General features: G+C 42.6%; 2 protein-coding genes across 2 annotated transcripts; both read left to right on the top strand.

Moving 5' to 3' along the window:
• The first annotated feature begins 329 nt into the window (after nt 1–329).
• On the top strand, nt 330–16,781 carry rspry1 (ring finger and SPRY domain containing 1). Its single transcript, XM_071920956.2, has 14 exons — nt 330–920; nt 2,760–2,812; nt 6,424–6,536; nt 7,697–7,823; nt 8,770–8,828; nt 9,495–9,561; nt 10,120–10,251; nt 10,431–10,546; nt 11,338–11,481; nt 11,603–11,714; nt 11,880–11,982; nt 12,393–12,545; nt 13,526–13,630; nt 13,995–16,781. The coding sequence occupies exons 1-14, from the start codon at nt 523–525 to the stop codon at nt 14,089–14,091; spliced, it is 1,779 nt and encodes a 592-aa protein (XP_071777057.1). The 5' UTR covers nt 330–522; the 3' UTR covers nt 14,092–16,781.
• Nucleotides 16,782–17,399: 618 nt separating this feature from the next.
• On the top strand, nt 17,400–20,293 carry arl2bp (ADP-ribosylation factor-like 2 binding protein). The gene is made up of 7 exons (XM_071920957.2): nt 17,400–17,473; nt 17,792–17,885; nt 18,164–18,225; nt 18,565–18,671; nt 18,801–18,886; nt 19,140–19,236; nt 19,600–20,293. The coding sequence occupies exons 1-7, from the start codon at nt 17,455–17,457 to the stop codon at nt 19,696–19,698; spliced, it is 564 nt and encodes a 187-aa protein (XP_071777058.1). The 5' UTR covers nt 17,400–17,454; the 3' UTR covers nt 19,699–20,293.
• Nucleotides 20,294–21,034: the final 741 nt, after the last annotated feature.

Below are 21,034 nucleotides of genomic sequence, written 5' to 3' on the forward strand. Positions count from 1 at the left end.
ATTATTCATAAGCCGCTATTCGCTACTAACAATCTCAGAGTGAAAGGAAGTAGAAATTAGATGTATATCTTCCAAGAGAGATGATGAGTGTTTTGCTTATTATTCTGCGTTATTTCATCAGTTGTTGTTAGCTAGCTATGTTCCACATAAATGTCACTGTTATCTAACAGGATCTGTAGATTAAGCTAAGCTTTAGCTGTACTGCTGTGAGAACATGATCAGATGACTGTCTAACATTTAAGTATAGGAATCAGATTGGACTTTGCTTTTGAGAGTTTCACTTTCTCTGTTGTGTGTGTGTTATTCCCTCAGGTGTGCCTACGAGGGAGAAAGCTGAACCCTGTACCAGTAGCAGAGGCTTTTTCATTACATCATCTGACTCTTCCTGGTCCATTTAACCAGCCATATAGTATTACGGCCCTACCAATCCCACTTCTCTGCTTGGCACCAGTATGATGAGCTACGCTGACCCCACCCGACCCGTTGGGACAAGACCCCCCAAAACCAAGCGCTCCAAATGATATGATAGTAGCCGCCTGGATCACTTTCTGTGCCTGCAGGAGCCTTGCACGGGTTCTGCTCTTCCTTTCCTCCTCAAAACCCCCTCCTCCATTCTGGGAGACCCTTGCCAGTGTGGTCTCCGGCGCTGTAACCATGGGTAACAGCTGCGTGTGCCGGGAGGACAGTGACTTGGAGGACCACCACCACGGGTCGTCAAGGGCGACCCGAGGCCAAGCCAGGCGGGTGGATCACGGTACAGGCGTCGCCGTTGATGCTGGAGAGGCTCGGAGCAGTCGGCCCAGGGACCCGGTGAGGCCGCCGCGCCGAGGGCGGGGGCCCCATGAGCCCAGACGGAAGAAACAGAATGTGGACGGCCTGGTGCTGGACACACTCGCTGTCATCAGGACGCTCGTAGACAAGTGAGTCTAACAAGTGGAATGATATTAATAACATATGGATGGGGATGGGAGGAAGAGAGGGATGGGTTTGTTCAGTTCTCAGAGGAGACATTATAGTTGAAATAATGACTTAATACCAGAGTTCTTACAGTGTTTGAACAAAACAGAAAAATCTCTTGCATTTTCATTCACAAACAAATCTTTTAGTGCTACAATTAGCAGTGGGCAGACCCAGGACAAAAAATACAAGTCATCAACGTTTAGCCTACTGTTTTTTTTCCTTGCTAGACACCATTGATCAACTTCATCACCTGTTGCTCCTCATGTCTATTTGATTTAGTTAACCTCTATTTATCCAAGGATGGTGAGCACAGTTGCTCTTTTTCATGCCCTGTTTCGTACTCATACAGTGAGATACATTCACACCCATGAGCTGCTCTATACGGCCACGGTTTTCTACTGTGCAGCGTCACTTGAGCAGTTGGGGTTAAACGCCTTGATCAAGTGCTCCACAGTAGCTGCCCGTGATTTTTGGCTCATCGGAAAGAGGCAAAACTTAGAAAAACCTGGAGGTTGATGTCCAAGGGAAGCAAAAAATGAGGTTCTATTGTGGTCACCAATCACATTACATTCACAGCGAGTTTGACAAGGTTGTTTGTGGGAGTGATGGGTACAAAGTAAAGTCATGCCTCGGAGATGACTAAGCACTGCCTCACTTTTTGGAGGCACAGTAGGGACAGTAAGGATTCTGTGCTGAAATCCCACAGGGCAAATCACCGAGGCGTACCACTGTAAAATTCCACTGATGTTATTGTTGAGTTGTTGCGGTGACAGCTTTGGAAAACTGCCTGGATCCCAAACAATGAGTCTCGGTAGAATGTGAACCAAGGTTAGGATTTTTTTTTCTGTGTGTGACAGAGATTGAGCTGTTTAGTTTGTGTTTAAGCTTTTGGTCATGTGATGGTAAAGGAAAGCTTGTGAAAATGTGTTTGGATGACAGAAATACATCAACATAATGACCATAAAACAAATACACAACTGTGGCTGCGAGATATGGTCAAAACAAAACGCTTTGTGAGAATTTTGATAAATATTGCCATTGCACTGTGTGAAGGTGAAAATATTGGAAAAAAACAACCCTGTAGCATCTGGGATATCCCATATACTCAAATCACATTTTAAGTTGCATTTTGAATAATTGTACAGCCCTGTGTGAAACATGCCTGCACATATCCAAGGATCTGTGCACAGTCTGATTCATAATTGCGATGCTTGAAATTCCATGTATCACCAAGGAAATTCAAACAGTTATCGTATTACTTCATTGCTTAGGTCTGTTTGGAAATCTGAGGATCCAGCAGGATAAATGAGGTTATGCCTGACAAAGGGAAAGCACAGTTCAGGGATGGGCCGTGACAAGTAACAATAATGGCGGCATCATCAACAACAAACAGCAGCTGAAGCAAATCCATCACAATTATATGCTTGTCTTACCCTGTCCGTGGAATTACATTACTGACTGGAGCCATGTATACAAACACAAATGCACACAGTTGAATCATTTATTTATATCCAGATTTATGGCCGTAGTCACATGGGCATTTACAGTCAGGATGTACTTGCTGGTTGAATGCTCTTACCGACAAGCAGCACTTCCACTTGGAACTAAAGAGCTGTAAAGAGTGCAAAGTGTGCACATGCATTAGCACACATATCACATGCTGAACGTAGAACGTAATTTGTGGTACACGGTGATACATGTGACAAGATGTGGTGTAGGCGAGGAACACACACAATAAAAAGCAATACTAATAAACACACTTATCAGATTCTATGCAAACTTTCTGTCTTGTTTTTCAGTGACCAAGAGCCCCCTTACTCCATGATCACCTTGCATGAGATGGCAGAGACAGGTATGACATTAAATGTACACACACACACACACACACATACAGACACACACACACACACACAATACACAATGTGCACTGGCAGAAGATCAGACAAATCAGCTTTGTCATACTTCCTCTGTAGCAGTTTTCTTGAGGTTTATCTTCATGTAGGCCCATTTACATGCCGCTACAATGCATTTATGTGTGTTGTTTTTCCTTCTGTCTTGATGTCTAGCTTCATTTAATGGCATTTTAAAGCAGTTGGGTGCATCTTAGGAACAGGGGTCAATGGGTTTTCCCTCAGAACTGCCGCCAACAGCGTTTTGACTGCAGAAAAGGCACTGTGAAAGCTCTGCACGCTCCCTAAACAAAGATGGCATTGACTAGTTTACTGGAGCAGCTTGATTTGTGTCCCCCTGGCAAACAAAACATTTTTTCAATCTGGTTTACAGGACACTAAGCATCAGTGCGATGTGAAAGCAAGTGTCTTGTGTTTTAAATGTTAGCAGGGTTCCCACACATGGAAAACCCCGGAAAAGTCATGGAGTTTTAAAAATGAATTTTCCCGGCCTGGAGAAGTTATCAATTAATGGGAGAAAGTTTAGATTTTTTTCTTGAGTACTGTCAAATGTCACAAAAAGCTGTGGCTGGCTCCGAAACAGTCTAGAGAGAAGGAAGAGCTGAAATGTTGTGTGTTGGTGTTTGGATAAATAAATGCCTTCTTGTGCATATGGTGAGTGATGCTCACAGCCTGTGTGTGTGTGTGTGTGTGTGTGTGTGTGTGTGTGTGTGTGTGTGTGTGTGTGTGTATATGCTCGTGTGCTAGCATTTGAATTCCCGTACTTGTGCTTGTGGCACGCACATATGGTGTCTGATGCTCACATGGCGTGGTGTTGTGTGGCTCAACAACAGCCAAGTTGGGTATTAGCTAGCAGATATTGGACCCTGAAGGCAGCCAACCAGCAAGTCACTTGAAGTCAGTCAGCCAGCCAGCCACTTTCTGTTTGCCATGTGCTACGATGTTAGGTTATTCATAAGCCAGTGTGCTGTGGCTTTGATGTGGGGGAGTGATAGTGCTTCGAGAGAGCGAGTTTCTTACCTTATGCACAGGAAAGGGTGGATGTTCATGCAGTTTTATTTTACTTTATTTTTACCTGTGGGTTAGTGTATTACATTGTTTTCATTTCTGTGTAGCTTCTTGTTTTGATTCAAATGTTTGCTCTTGTACAAGTTGCAGTGCAACTAATAAAACTGTTAATGGGGCTAAATTAAAATGCCTGCTTTTATTGTCACATTTTCTCTACAAAATGATGATGGCAATTTTCTTGTCACAGTGAATATTGAGTATTGGAATCACTGATTGATGCCAGCAGTAGAATAAGCTTTCACTGAAATTCAGGTAATTACCACACACCAGTCTTTATGGGCAAATGCTATTGAAAACCATTCTGAAAGCCAAGACCATATAGAAAACTTCTTTATAGCCGATCAGAAATATAACCATAGATAGAGTTTTGAGTTAAATGCAGGGAAAAACTTATTATGACAAATATCCCTGTGATACACAGGTATAAGAAGACAGTACAGTGCGGAGAAGATGGGACGGGTTTGGTCTGGTTGATTTTCTCCGACAGTCTCAGGCAGTGAACCCAGCTCACTGAGTCAGATATGCTAATTGCTGGTGGGTTGTTTATTCTAGCCATTCTTCTGTTTGAGGGTCTTGGTTCCACTCTAAAACAACTGAGGACAGTGCAAGCTTAGATTATAAAATGCTGTTGTTTCAATGCATTCCTGTACCAGGCCCAGTCTCAACATATCGCCTTGTCACTAGCGGCCAAATCTTTTGCATAATCCATGAGTTTAGGCTGTGATTGACGTTTTGTTGAAACCCGCCGAAGTGCTTTTGACAGTGTGCCTGACAAATGTGCTGCTGTTGTGACAGAAACTCAGTCAGGGGCGCCTGTTTGCGCAACAGTCTATAATGTCACCCACTGATACTGAGTTGCCTTATCAAGCTGTCAGACGTGTTGGGCCCAACAGGGAAAGGATGATGAAGGCTTAGATCTTGGCAGGCATGGCCTGGTATTGTGGCACTAAGGTCATGCTAGTTATTTGTAACCCAGTGGGATAAAGATGAACTGGGGGGAATACCAGCTTTAGTTGATAGACATGATCAGGTGTCAGTCTATGAGTTGCCATCTGAGGATGTGTATTCACTGAAGTCCTCAGCGGCTCAGTTCATAGATTCTCACACAAAACTACAGATAAACAAGCAAATACTAAACATGCTGTCCCCCACCAGTGATGTAGTTCCACCCTTGGGTCAGTCAGTGATTGCTGAGTCTACTTGAAATATGAGTGAAATTGTATAAGCATTTTCGTATGGGACAATGAAAGGACAGATTGACCATATATTTCTGTTGCCCTACTCTCCTCAGAATTAGGCTTACAAGTTATATCTTGAAATGTAGTAACTGTAATTGTCTTGTTTTTACTCAATACAGTACAAAATATAAGAACTACAATACGCAATAAATACAATCCGTACATTACACAGTGTACACTACAATACAATTTATAATACAATATACAATATAACATACAACACCAGGAGCGTGAGTGTTATGAATAATATAAATGCTAAATGATAAGTGATAAATGGTATTGCACAGTAGGTAAGTGGTAATATGACATAAGTAGTCAACACTGACGGCACAGTGGTAGTGCAGTGATGAATGCAATAACAGTACAACAGTCCAACAACTGTACAATAACTACAGTGTCTTGTGGTTAGTTTGCCCAAAAATTCTCCATTGACTCTCACTTCAACACATCAACCCAGTCTGATGTCTCCAAGTGTGTAGCGTGTGTAGACTATTATGTTACCTATGATAACTTTAACTGTATTGCTTTACCACTGAGTCCCCATTCATTGTCCCCCACATTGTATGTTAACTTTAACTGTATGACCTGCTTTACCACTGAGTCCCCATTCATTGTCCCCCACATTGTATGTTAACTTTAACTGTATGACCTGCTTTACCACTGAGTCCCCATTCATTGTCAATGCCGCCCCCTAGCGGCACAAAGTCAGCGTTACAGTGTGACTAACTAACAAACGAACTAACTAACTAACGGACGGAGACCGATCCATAGTCCCCCCTTTGGTGGGGGACAATTACCTGTGGGGCTGAATTGTTCAGATCCAGCTCCCTGAATCGACACTCCTTAACCACGCCCACATTTAAAAAAATATGTTGATTCAGGAAAAGAGGTAGAAAAATATAAATCTGATTTATCTTCATAGTAAACAAAAATATGCACAGGTCTAACAATGTGCTTAAAATGGTGATTGTCAGACATTGTGACTATAAGGTCATCCTTTGTACTAGTTTCTAGTACTAGTAGTAATTACCATACTAGTCAGTCCAAGGACCTGTCTTCATTTAGCTCTTCACCAGAACTAGAGTTTACTGTCTAATGAACATTTTATTGCCTCAGTTGAAGCATCCCTTTTTGTACAAGTGCATTGTAGACTGTTGCATTTATTATTGGAGTGACGTGTCAAATAAATTCAATCAATCAATGTTGAATCTCAAATCACTCTCCTCTCCTCTCCTCTCCTCTGCTAGATGATGGTTGGCTGGAGGTGGTCCAGTCTCTGATTCGAGTGATCCCATTGGACGATCCACTGGGCCCTGCAGTGATCACTCTTCTATTGGACGAGTGCCCCCTGCCCACCAAGGTCAGCAGCTGCTGTGTGTGTGACAGCTTGACTTGGGGTTCAACCTGAAAAATTTCTGTCCAAACCTGAACCAAACCAGAGGCAGAAAAGCTTTTTGGAATCTCAAACCTGACCAATGCCTTAAGAGGCTACTAATTTGCTAATGATCAATCGCTAACAGCAGAATTTTTTCTACTATATTCGTGAACCCAAGCCCTGACCCAGCCCTGGCCTCTCAGTTTTGGTCCCATCTGATTTGGGCATAAGTGTGAAGCTCCAGTGTTGATAGCCTTTGCTACAGCCACTGAAATATCAGTGAGAATGTCTGAGTGTTACTATGACCTGCATGTATGCAGGCCAGGCCTGGGTAAAATAGACATCCAGTTTCTAACTGGAAAAACAATCCTGATTTGATTTGTTTTATCTTGTATGTGCTTACATACACGTTTGAAGCTGTTCATCTGTTCAATCTAACAAGCTAAATGAAGCATACCTCCTGTAGGCTACTTAAGATGCTGTAACTGAAGCTCTAACCAGTAAACCAATCCCTCTTCCTCTATCTCCATGATCTCTCTTCAATTTTGCTGAGGCTGTCTGTGTGCGTGTGTGTGTGTGTGTGTGTGTGTGTGTGTTCCTGACTTAAGTCACTTTCAGGGACACACACCAGACTTAAGACCAGTTGATTGGGGACGGCTTGTGCAATTGGGGACAAAAGCCGTGTCCCCAATTGGTAAAAAGCGGATTTTTGGGTCAGTGGTTAAGGTTAGGGTAAGGGTTAGGTTTCGGCAAGTAGTGGTTATGGTTATGGTTAGGGTAAGTCTCCAGGAAATGTAAGTCTATGTAAATACCCCAAAAGTGACTTATGTGTGTGTGTGTGTGTGTGTGTGTGTGTGTGTGTATGTGTTAGTATGTGTGTGTGTGCACATATTAGTATATTTTGCTTTGCATGTTCATCTATTGTGCAGCAGCTATTTTGCATCTCTCCCGATAAGGTTTTGTTTTAATTCATTCAGGGACACAACACATTGTGACTGAAAGCTTAATAATTCATCTCTCCTTCATCCTCTCCTTTCAGGCTGTTCGGTAGAAACTGTGTGTGTGTGTGTGTGTGTGTGTGTGTGTGTGTGTGCGCGCGCGCTTGTCCTTCAGCACAGTAACTGGTCTGTGTCCTCTGTCTCCAGGATGCTCTCCAGAAACTCTCTGAGATGTTGAGTCTAAGCTCGGCTGTCGCACGCCAGGACGCTCTCAGCCCCGCTAAACACAGAAACACCACGGCTGTCCTAGGCTGCCTGGCAGAGAAACTGGCTGGTACAGTACACAGACATGTGGACGTGTATAGACACATTCACGCACGCACGCATGCACGCACGCACGCACACACAGGGTGTAGGTGTAGGTAGATTTTACTCTTCAGGCACTGCAGTTTATATAACCCCTTGCTCCTGAGAGCTCTCTAGCGTGTTAATTGCTCTCAATGAGCGTGTAGGCGTGAGAGAGCTGACCACACTGGTTAAAAGAACACAAAATCTTTGTTACTCAACTTATAAGGACTCTCCATTGACTTGCATTCATTTCCTAACTCTAAGTTAAGTTCTAACCACTAAATGTCAAATCTTAACCTTCACCCCAACCTAACCTAAATCCTCAACCGCCTATTTTCCAAGTGAAGACTAAAAAAATGCGCTCACAGTGGATGATTGTCCTCAGCTTCCCATCTTTGGTAGGTTCTCACAAGGATACAAACACACACACTGAAACACAGCGTGACGGAGGCACCTGTAAAGCATACCAAGTAGAGGCAGGGAGAGAGAGAGAGGGTGAAGACAGCTGACTTTGCAGATGTGAGCGTTTGGTCTTGTCATCCTGTTGTAACACCCCAGACACAGCAGCTCAGGACATAGAGGGACGCAATCACACAAATTCATCGAGTAATGGGGGCCGCTCTGCCACAACATTTTATCGTTATGCCGTCAAAATCAGCAAGGTGCACACAGCGCCCAGTGCTTTCCTATAAATGTCCAGGACACTAATGTGGTCAGACAGCAAGTACAATTTAACTAACATTGCTCATCAAAAATAATTTGGCAAACATGAAGTAAAAACCATATCACTGGAGACTTAAATTAGTTACAGACTCCTCAAGACTCCTCCTTTTAGAGACTTAGGTTAGATACAAGTAGATACAAGACATGGAGGTTCTTATACCTGCAGCACTGCTGTTGTTTGTTAACTTCAGCTCTATTGATTTTTTCAGGACCGGCCAGTATTGGACTGTTGAGCCCTGGAACCCTAGAGTACCTTCTAGAGAGCCTGGTGAGAGAATACACGCACACACACACACACACAGACCTCTAATGCAGTGTGCATAATACAAGAGTGGGAACGGGCATAAAATCAAGTAGCTTTGTTTTGATTTTTTAAGTGTTACCCATTGATCCAGGCAAATGCATTTTTACAATCTTCTTTTCTTTTATATAGTGAAGTCAAAGCCAGAAGGGGTCTGTTACTTTAACCTGTTGTTGTGGTTAATGGTGAGATTGGAAATTGCCTGGTGAGATGCTGTGAAGTGTAAGCCTAGCTGTAGGCGCAGTGTTAGTCTAGTGTGACGCAGAGCAGAGCGCAGATATAGAGCGGGGCTGGATCTGGAGGTGTCTTGGGCTTAATTTAATGGGACAGCTGTGACGGGAGGTGGCCGCTTGATAACCCCAGTGACATACCGGCTCTCACCCACCCGTCTTTCTTCTGACATCCGTCTATGTAGGCATGCTTCCCATCGTTTAATAACAGAAGGGGTAATTACATCAGACCTTGTGTATTGGTAAATGTTCACTGTAGTTTTTGTAGATCTCAATAAACCACCTCAAATGAATGCTTTTTACAATTATTTTAGTACTACAGTGCTATGTGATAAAAGTCAATGGGGCACAAGCTGCTGAGCATGATTGTATTTCTTTTCTGTGTCTTTTTCTCTCTGTGCAGAGCTCTGAGGCCCATCCCACAGTCATGCTGTTTGCTCTTATTGCCTTGGAGAAGTTCTCCCAGACCAGTAGGTTCACCCACTGCATCTCTACACTCAACCCAACCAGTGCCTCTCCCACACAGGCTTTAATGCCATATTTGATTGTAATAAAACACTGTTTTCCATATTTCCGGGAAGCTCTTCTCCATCAGAGCCCCTAGGCTCTGGAACAACCTGTCTGACAAGATTAGGCTTGCCAACTCACTGTGGTCCTTTTAAAACACGTTTTTAGGCTTGCTTTGCCTTGAAGTATGGTTCTTGTTTTGTTTTTATTCTTGTTTTAATAAACTCTGTGCATTTGTCCTTTAGTGTTTGATAATGGCTGTTACAAGTAAAGGTTATTACAGAAGTTCAGGAGCAGTCAGCCTCCAACAATAATTATCCTGGTCTGCCATCAAATCGAGCATTCAGGCTGCTCTTGGTATCATAATTGTTAACATGTAAAATGACAGCCTGAAAACTATGACTATCAACGCAGAATGAAATGATATCACTTGCGCCTACTTTGCTGTATTTGTATGCATATATGTATCAGAAGTAGGTTTTTACTTTTCCTTCTCTGACTCACTCCTTACTTTTCCTCAGGTGAGAACAAGCTGACGGTGTCCGAGTCATGTATCAGCAATCGGCTCGCTGTCCTGGAGTCGTGGGCAGAGCAGTCTGACTACCTGAAGAGGCAGGTCGGATTCTGCTCCCAGTGGAGCCTCGACAACCTCTGTGAGTAGCCCAGAGTGTCCGACAGCGTGTGTGTCATCACGACTGCATGTATGCTGAAGAGACACGTCCTATTCCATTCATACCAGAGCCGCGACAATCTCTGTAATTAGCTGTGATTGTGTGTCATTGAAGAATGAAATGTGACAGTGGTCCCTCTGGTGTCTCTTTCCTCTGTCCAGTCCTGAAGGAGGGCCGTCAGTTCACCTACGAGAAGGTCAACCTCACCAACATAAACGCCATGCTCAACAGCAACGACGTCAGCGAGTACCTCAAGATCTCTCCCACTGGACTGGAGGTTAGTGTGTGTGTGTGTGTGTGTGTGTGTGTGTGTGTGTGTGTGTGTGTGTGTGTGTGTTACTTTTGGGAAGTTTTGTAGGTAAGGAGTGAGGAAAAGGGGAATGTTACCGTTAGGTGATTGGTTTAGGGTTAGAACTAGGAAATGAACATGGAAGGACCGTCAATGGAAGGTCCACACTGCAATATAAATGTGTGTGTGTTAGTGAGAGAGAGCCAGGTCAGGCCAGTTGGAGTCCACTGTTTAGGTGTCTAGTTATGAACCAATTGCATGCAGAAGGCTGAAGATTTCGAGGCCACTTTCACCTTCTCTCTTCTCTCATACCACTCTACTGTGCGATAGAACTGAAACAACAATCTTGTTCAACTAACATAAACTTCTATCCTCCACAATACAAAAGGGTGATGTGTAGTTTAGTGTGACAGTGACTGGTTGTTATAAATCAATCTGCTGTACCTAACTAACTGATTAGACCCTTTGATTGATTGATACATGGTTAGCATATGTTACATGAGCATGCAGTGATGGGCTTTCTCAGAAAGACTAAGCATATTATATTGTGAAAATGGACATCTGATGTTTCATTTCTTCTTCCTCCCTTTCTCTTGTTCCCTTCTCCTTCCTCATTCTTTCCTTCTTGCCTCTACTTCACCTTCCGTCTCCTTTCCACTCATCTCCCTCTTCCTTCTCTTTTTCTCTCACTCTCTTCCTTCTCTTCTTTTTTCTCTGCTTCCCCTGCCTTCTTTCTTCCCTCTCCAATCCATGCTCTCTCTCTTTCTCTCCCTCCTCAGGCACGTTGCGATGCCTCGTCCTTTGAGAGTGTGCGCTGTACATTCTGCGTGGACTCAGGCGTTTGGTACTACGAGGTGACGGTCATTACATCAGGAGTGATGCAAATCGGATGGGCCACCAAGGACAGCAAATTCCTCAACCATGTACACATCTCTAATCTCTTTCCTGTTCAGCCTTTTTCGAAATATCCTTTTCTTGCTACCGTGCTTGTTGTATGGTCTCATTTTATTTTTTTTGCATTTTGTGTGTGTGTGTTTGTTGTAGGAGGGCTATGGGATAGGAGACGATGAGTACTCGTGTGCGTATGATGGCTGCAGGCAGCTCATCTGGTACAATGCTCGCAGTAAACCCCACTCTCACCCCTGCTGGAAGGAAGGTATGCACTGTACACACACACACACACACACTCAAATAGAACTTACACACAAATAGAGTTGGTAACAGTTTGTATTTTACTGATTCTGGCTCCAATTCTCCTTATTTGATTCTTGTTCTTTGTTTTTCAATCAATGCTGTGTGTATGCGTGTGTGTCCTGTTTAGGAGATGCCATAGGGTTCCTGCTGGACCTCAGTAAGAAGCAGATGATCTTCTACCTGAATGGACATCAGCTGCCGCCAGAGAAACAGGTCTTCTCCTCAGCCACGTAAGTACACACACGCACATTTCCTAACTGTCTATCTTGCCCTCGTGCACACTGTCGCTCAGTCACATATCCCTTTTCAGACGAGCGTTTCTCTTTCTGTCTCTCTCTCTCTCTCTCGCTGTAGTGTCTTTAGTTTCAGTGGTTAGTCCTGCTCACTCACACTCTCTCTGCATGTGTCCAATTCTCATAAACTTGCATACTAAACAACCGTTGCTTGTTTTATTTTCCTTCTGCCCTCTTCACGCCCCATCCTCCCCTTCCTGCCTTCCTTCCCTCTCCCCTCTCTTCTCCCTTTCCTTCCTTCTTCCCTCCTTCCTTCCCCTCTCCTTCTATTCCTTCTGTCCCTCCCTTTTCTCTTCCCTCACCTCCTCTAATCCCATATCTTCCCTTCATCTCTCTCTCTCTTTCAGGTCTGGTTTCTTTGCGGCGGCCAGCTTCATGTCGTACCAGCAGTGTGAGTTTAACTTCGGGGCCAAGCCTTTCCGCCACCCACCCTCCATCAAGTTCAGCACCTTCAACGACTTTGCTTCCCTGCTGCCCAATGAGAAGATCATTCTGCCCAGGTAAGAAATGAGGCTGGTGCTTTAAGGGAAGCCAAACACGGACACTACTTTTCAGGTTGTACTGACATCTACTGGCTAAAAAAACATGCCATTACAATTGCAATCTGCTGTTGGCTGGTCTTGGTTGCTATTGGCTGAACCATGACAAGCCATGACAGATCAGGTAACCCACAGGTGACCGAGATCAGCCAACAGCTGATTGCATTTGCAATAGCATGCTTTTAACCAGTAGATGTGAGTCAGGAGGTATGGCATGACACAAACATGACTAGTCAATTAAAAAAAGGGATGCTCCAGTCCAAAGAGCCTTTTCATTACTCACTAAGTCAAAGTAACTCTTTCTTCTTTTTGTTAATAGGACCAGTTATATATAGTAGGTTCAATATCTGTATTTGATGCACACAAAAAAATCTGTTTGCAAATTCAATGCTAATCATTTTGTGCTTTATCTTGAATATAGAATTGGAGCAAACGGTAGAATGGTGTGTTTAGTACGTCACCCTTGGTTCAGGAAACACAAATGAATGAATAACATTTGGTTTAATCACAGCTAGTGACTTGGAAAAACAACAGGCTAATAGCTAAACCATTTATTGGCCGTGTGCTTTTATTCTCATAATTGGTTAAAGTGTGATGAAGAGCTGGAAATGACAGTGTGTTTACTGCCATACATCACTCACTCAGAAATTTCTCAAAACCTTGTTCATCCATGTGTATTAGTTGCAGTGCAAACCATTTTACAAGTTTCTGTATAGCATGTAAATTTTAGTGTTCTGCATAATCTGCATGAACAACAATAAAAATACAGTATGAAATAGTTCTATTATCATCTCGCACAGGACAAGGGAGGATGCAGCAGTGTCATCTCAGCAGGGAAATTTGCTTTTCTTACACAGCATTAATGCTTGCGTATATACATAAACATTGGTCTTCTATCTGTGTGTGTGTTTGCCTGTGTACGCGTGTGTGTGTGCTCCCAGACACCGGCGTCTGGCCTTGCTGAAGCAGGTCAGCATCCGAGACAACTGCTGCACGCTATGTTGCGACATCATGGCCGACACCGAGCTGCGACCCTGTGGACATGGGTACGTGTGCGTCTGATGTGAAGAAACGGTGAAAGTTGTTGTACAAGGTCTTTAACAAGAGAAAAGTAACTTTGTTACTGCAGGGAACCTTGTCTTGAACGTGAAAGACAGCAGCAAGGACATAAAAACAATAGATAACAGCAACAAACAGAAGTTAAGATAAAAACACATTGTGCAATCAGCCCATCATAAAGAAATAGGATGATGGCAAGATGCTGTTCCAGTGTAGGGCTTTGGATTAAGGGGAGATCTGAACTATAGTTTTACTGATAAACCTCCTTATTTTCCTGTCTAGCATTTACTGTGGCTGTGGATGGGATAATAAACTCTTAATTCATCTCTTTCTCTCTCTCTTTCCTTCCAGTGGAATATGTATGGAGTGTGCCTTACAGTTAGAGACGTGCCCCCTGTGCCGCCAGGACATCCAGACCCGCGTCAGACTCATTGCACACGTCTCCTGACACACTTCCTGCTTCTCCTCCAATCAGGACATGGACACAGACACCCTACAGCCTCCTCCTCCTCCTCCTAACCCCCTCTCGCCCAAGTAATCGAACCGACCAATAGGACTGTGAGGGCGGTGCCGCAGCGTTGCGACGATGCCGGAACCCTGGGTCTGGCCAGAGGAGGCGGGGATGGAGGGATGGAGAGAGGAGAACGAGAGGTGAGGAGAGGAGGGGAGTAAAAGCCTCTTCTCATTTACCTCCATCTTCTCTCTTTTGCATCCGACTGACAACTCACTGCAGGAGCCGGGCCAAGCGGAGGAAACGCCAACCCTCTCCTGCCAGTGTGTTTGTCAGACAAAAAAAAAAGAGCAGGAGAAGTGAGAAGCGGAGCCGATTCAACCAGATCATAGACAGAACCAACTGCTCGTCCGCAAGCCCCAGTGTAGAGTTACATGTCGTCCCGTGAGAGAGGAGGATCCCACCGCGCTTTCAGACTCAGTCCAGAAACTACTACTATTTAATCCCATCACCGTCATTCACCCACCTGCAGATCTGAAAGGGTTGGGTAGGAGGAAGAAAGGAATACAGCCTGTCGTACAGTATTAAACCTACGGTACAGAGAAATTGGAGATATATCTCTCTTTCATAATTCTGGGTGTAGATATGCAGTTGGTGATGTTTTCAAGGTAGCGTTGTCATTCTCTTTGCTGAATGTTAGGGATTCTGAATATTGTTTCTGTACCAACACCTATCCTTTGGTCAGTTTTACTGTCTGTACTGATTGGTCGCCCCTGTTAGGGCTGGGGATCGGAACAAACACACCTTTGGATAAAGCACAGATTTTTGCTATCAATGTCAATTCTTGAGGCATCAAAGGTATCGAAAAGCTTCAGCATCTTGGATTCTAACAAGAACTGTTTTCTCATGGTTATTTATATTGAGGAATTCAGTTGAACATGGTCTGATTTGGTTTAGTAAAGCAGATATTAAGCAGAAAATCTATTCTAGTGTCATGAAATGAGCTTTCACACCACAGAGGAAGTTAATGAATTGAGTATAGTTTTAAAACGAATATAAAATTTGAAATACTGGAACTGGTATCAGAGCCAACTGATTTCCACCACACCCAGCCCTCCTCCCTGTGCTTCCTCCTCTCTGCTCACATCCCTCAATCTAAATCAATACATAGCAACCACAACAAATAAACCAACATACGGACGAGTTTGTAAGGGTGGATTACAATTTATAGAAGATTTCTCGGTACATTTAAGCACGTTTTCTGTCCCTTTAAATTGTGCAAAATGCTTTAAGAGCCACTGAGGAGAAAATATCCTATTAAAATTGTCACCCTGACTGCGGGATTGGCTTAGTTGGCGCTAAACATTTGTTAAACCTTGTAATGTGGCTCCACCATCGAGGGTCAGCAGAACTTGAGATTGCCAACAAGCGAAGCCGGTGACTTTCTGTTCAGTTATTCCGTGTGTATCTGCAGTGCTCTTGTTTTCATTTGGGTTTGTGATGGCAGACACGTGCGGTCAGTCAGTTAAAACAGTCATTTGCAATCCACAGGATGTGATTGAACTATCCTTTGTGTTATAAGTAATGGTGAACGCTGATGTAGAAACGTGACAGGTTTTGATGATAGTAAGTCAGTTGCCCTGTTGGAACTCTGTGTTGTACCAAGTTGTTTAAAAGGAATTTAAAATGGTTTAGTGGGGAATTTTTCCCTCAATGTCAGTTGACAGAAAGTCCCAGGTTCCTCTTAAAGGTAATTGTTTTCTGGGTTTGATTGGGGACACATTTGCAAAATACTAACAGTGAATTGGCAGAGTAAAAAACTACCTACAGTGCTGTGACATGGGCTTCAGTATGGATTGACAGTAGTAATCATTTTCCACATGCTACAAATGACAGCACATTTATCCCTGTTGCACAGTTGGGATTGTGTACATACTGAACAGAATTGAGACAAAGCAAGTTAGTCAGACCAGTACAGTAACTTCCAGGTTTGCACAAAGTGAGACTGGGTCAGACTGAGCAACATGTGGTTTCCCTCTTCATGCGTTACGTAACAACAAAGCACATCTGTCTGCTCTCTTCTTGCTGTGTCCCTCCCTCTCCGTAACACCCTCCTCCTGTCTTTTCCTCTCTCTCTTTCTCTCCGTCCTTTACTTGAAGCATCTCTGGGTTGACTGAATAACGGTTGTATTTTGCAAACAGGTGGCGAAATGAACACGAGTAATTGTGATTCAAGAAAAATTATATTTGTGTACAATTTTAAACGCTCAATTGAAGATGTTTCAGATGAATGATGCTAAATAATTTAGAATTTTCTTTGGTCAAATTGTTTATTAAAGGAATCTGGAACAGCTCTTACTCCACTAAATTGCATGAACTGGATCTGTAAAATCATTCCAACTATACCAGAATGATTTCTGAAGATAACATGCATCTCTCAGTATGAAACAGCCTTGTCTGGTCACTGTTTGCTACCTTGTACTTCCCAGAGCACCTTGTACATCCAGGTGAGAGAAATTATAAGTTGTCTCTATGGCTGGAGGTGAAGTTCAGGACTATTAAAAAAAAGTAAGTTGTATTTAAACATCTATAAAGGAATTTTGCCCCAGGGTTCCCAAAGATGTGATTTACTGAAGAATTGTTGTTTCCTGGATTGTGATATTTGTAATAAATGTATGTTCATGTGATTTTTGTCTCACTGTGTAGTGCTTGTTTGACATCTCAAAATCACACTTCATCAACCTATAACCTACTATGCTTTACTTGTCACAGATGACATGTATCAATGCTAATGTAATAATCTAATTGCAAAACATGGACATTACAATTATTTTGCAAAAACACTTGTTGGATTACATTTGTGAGGAGATAAAATAACCTGTAGATTTTGAGATGCACATTGAGATACATACACCTCTTGAAATAATGGTTGGTGGTAGCTGTAGATGTTAATGCTTACATTATTCAAATCACAGACAGTAATATAGCAATAATTCCCAGAGGAGATGCTCTTACATGGTGTTATGCTCTATAGGTTGTTTGCATGTTTATGGTTTTTGGAGGCAAACTAACCCAAATGTATAAAATCAGTCGTTTCTGAGTTTTGAGAGTTATATTTTGTTACATTACAGTAATCGGCAATGGATTTGATTTAGAAAAAGCCTTTCCAACTCTGCCTTACCAGCTCTACAATTATCCATCATTATATTTCTCCTGGCCTGCTCCTTCCTGGTGGAACTAACGAGCAGAGTTTGTTCTGTCGGACGAGACGTAACGGAGCACACTTGTTCTCCGTTTCCTTGGCAACAACACTACGTTCGACATTTGCCATCCACGTTCACAATTAATCATTCAAGTATCATGGATATCAAGGAGCGAAGTAAGTGTATATATTTATGTTTTAAATGACTCCAGAGCAGCTAAAGTGAGTTTGGAAATACCACCACCAGTTTGGGAAATGTAAGATATAACTGTTAGTGTCTCATTTCAAAATGCGTGTTAGCTTAGCTAACGTTAGCCAGTCAGCTAGCGTTAAATAACGACCAGTGCTAGCTAACGTTACTGTATGTGTGACAGAGTAGTTGACGTTTATCGTGGAAGTTAACCAGTCGATAATACGGCTGTTTTATTGAACTAAGTAACTAAACAAAGTGTTTAACTGCTAACTGTCTTTTCTTGCCAAACCATCACTGTTCAGATGTCGCCTCCCCTCTGTCACCAGACGTCTTGGGCTGTGGAGATAACATCGTCGAGATGGTTGACATGGACGAGGAGAACTTTGCCATCTCTAAGTATGTGTTTAAAATGTGTGCGTGTGTTTGTGTATGAGTATTTCTGCAGCCTGGCTGTCTGTCAGACCGAAAGCATGTGTGTAAGAGTGAGAAAGCAGAGTCAACACGTACTGTGCGTGGTGTTCAACCAGCAGACCCACAGTAGATGGATTTACAGTAGGGCTGCTGTGGCTTTATAGTACAGAACTAATATCATTATTCCTTTCTGCTATTGTTAGTCTATTTAATTGATTAGACCGATAAGTGATATGAGCTTTATCTGTTGTTTCTTCCTCCAGTTCATCAGCCGCAGATGCTGCTTTTGATGCTGTTGTTGGCAGCATCGAGGACATCATCATGGGTAGGATTAGTAATCAAACTGTTCTTTTATAATACAATATGGTAATACTTTGTCAGACTTCTCTTTGTATTAGTATTGCGTTACAAGTCACACTATTTGTGAAAGCTGAATTTCAGAGCAATGTGACATTAAGGAGTAATTCTATTGTCTCATATTGTAAAAAAATGTATTGATACACATGGAAAGTTGGGGCTTATTTAGAAAAAATCCTGCCAGCAAGATGTTTAAAATGTCACGGACCTAAGCCTCTTGAGGAGAAATCCTATTCTGAGCCCATTTTTTTTTCCAGTAAATGGGTGAGGAAGTGTGGTGTTTGACTGATCTGTTCTCCTCTCATAGAGGAGGAGTTCCAGCAGCTTCAGCAGAGCTTCATGGAGAAACACTACCTGGAGTTTGACGACTCTGAGGAGAACAAGCTCAGCTACACACCCATCTTCAACGAATACGTGAGTTGCTCGCTGTTTAGCTGTATAACCCGATCTAAAAATTGTGCTTGGCAGGTAAATTTGTTTTAGTTCAGCAGCCCCTGGCAGGTGAGCCAAAAAGTTCATGTTGGCTGTGTGTGACTCCTGTAGGTCGACCTGCTGGAGAAACACCTGGAACAGCAGCTGATGGAGAGAATCCCGAACTTCAACATGAGCGCCTTCATAGACCTGCTCATGTAAGACTAGCCTTCGCTCTCACCTGAAGCCATTTTGTGCTGGCTGTGTTCCATCCCTCCTAGAAGACTTAAGTCACTTTAATTGAATTGGGGACACAAAGTGGTGGGAAGGAAAGAAACCCATCAGCTTATATTTCCTGTTGGTGCACCTGTTGCTTAAGAAATATTATTCCACAGTAGGCCACTAGGTGGCACACTAGTACCTCTAAAATATAATGTAATATAATATTCAGTCTGTCTCTCCCCTCTTCAGGCAGCACAAAGAGGAGGTGCCAAGCGACATCTTCGACATGCTGCTGACTTTCACTGACTTCATGGCTTTCAAGGAGATGTTTCTGGATTACAGAGCGGTGAGTTGTCCGCCGGCCTCTTTACTTTTCTGCCTCTGGTTTCCCAATCGAACCTATTCACTTTCCCCGTCAGGAAAATGTTCCTCTATAAGAATAAATGTAAGAATTTCACGTTCAAGAAAATCCATACCAAGAGTTGAGACAAGTTATTTTTGAATTAATTGAATAGGGTTTTCTCCATATTACCAATTTTGAATGAATTGCGATATTGGCCATTGGTGCTACATTCCCTAGTTGTGAGCTGCTCTCTATAGGCTTATTTCATTATTAAGTCTCCCTGTGCTGTGTTTAAGGGTTTAAGGTAAGATGCGTTTTTGTTTAATATCACTCTTAACATCGGAGCATGAATCTGTGTGTTTGTAGGAGAAGGAGGGCAGAGGTCTAGACCTGAGCCAAGGACTGGTGGTCACATCCCTGTGCTCTGCTGGCTACAAACATGTCAGCTCCACTGGATCGCAGTGACACACACACACACACACACACACACACACACACACACACACCTGGGTTAATGATTGCTTCAAGTCATTTGTTAAACTGGAATTTGGAGGTGGGAAGAGGCCTAGTCCTGATTTTACATTGATTCCTTTAATTCATTCTTGATTTTATCAGTTTTTGATTTTGCATTGATTAGTTCGGCCTAGTTCCTTTTGTGATTGACGTCAATGAATGTTTCAGTAAGCAAGTAAAACCATTTGAGGTTGTGATTTGTCTCAGCTAATTTGACCTGTTCTGCCTAAAACGCTGATCTGCTCTCTTTGCTTTGAATGTTTGTGTCTTAACTAACCATCGGCAAAGAGAAGCACTTCTGTCCCTCTTATGAAATGACATCAAAAGTCTTAAATTATTTGGTCAGTTTGTAAACTCAGTGGGTCGAGTTTTGTGCCTATGAATGTGATTTGATGTATTGTATATATGTGTGTGTGTGTGTGTGTGCATGAGTGTAAGTGTCATTCGTGTAAGTTAATTTAAAAGTAGAGTCTATAGTTTTTCAGTATGACAAAGTGTTTTCTACTTGTCTTAACATAGCAGTTGCTGTAATTGCTAATGAAGTATATTTATGGTACTGTTTTGTAATGTAAATATTTGTGGTCATATTTGATTGTAAATAGAGACGTTTTTCAAATAAAGATGTTGAAATCTATCCTTAAAATCACCAGCGGCTTTATTTGAAAGAGTGCATGGTTGAGCCCCAGCACCCACCACACATTTCCACCAATATTCACATTCTTGGTACAAAAGAATATTATTTCATAAGGCAAGTACAACAGGAGTCGAGCAGAGGTTTCATATAAATCAGTAAAGAAAAACACATTTTTTACACAGCTGCTAAGTTGTCGATTTGTTTCTGCATTTAGTGAATCCTGTCATCAGTGTCCTGCAGAAACTGGTCAATTTTGCATCAGCAACCATGCATTTTTGACAATTTGCAATTCATTATCAATGGTTTGACTTGGACTAAGCATCAGAAATAAGGTTTGTATATGAGGTGGAAATTTTTGGCCTGACTGTACAGTAGAAGGAACTAGAGAAAACCTTTCTGCAGGACACATGCTATTAATCAGTCATGCTTTATCAATAGACACTCTTGCCAATCTTCATATGTTCTTGCACGGCCATGTGTAATTTATGAGAGCAACACCTTTATCTGGGCATCACAGAAGAGATTTAGACAACACGCATGACTCAGGCATGTCACAGCATCAGTACAGCAGGAGACTAGCTAAAATAGCAACAACCACCAAAGCAAATGGCTGTAAACAAGGAATACTAAACAAACAGCATTTCAATATCAATC

This window comes from Centroberyx gerrardi, chromosome 4 (assembly GCF_048128805.1).
Source record: "Centroberyx gerrardi isolate f3 chromosome 4, fCenGer3.hap1.cur.20231027, whole genome shotgun sequence".
Lineage (NCBI taxonomy): Eukaryota > Metazoa > Chordata > Actinopteri > Beryciformes > Berycidae > Centroberyx > Centroberyx gerrardi.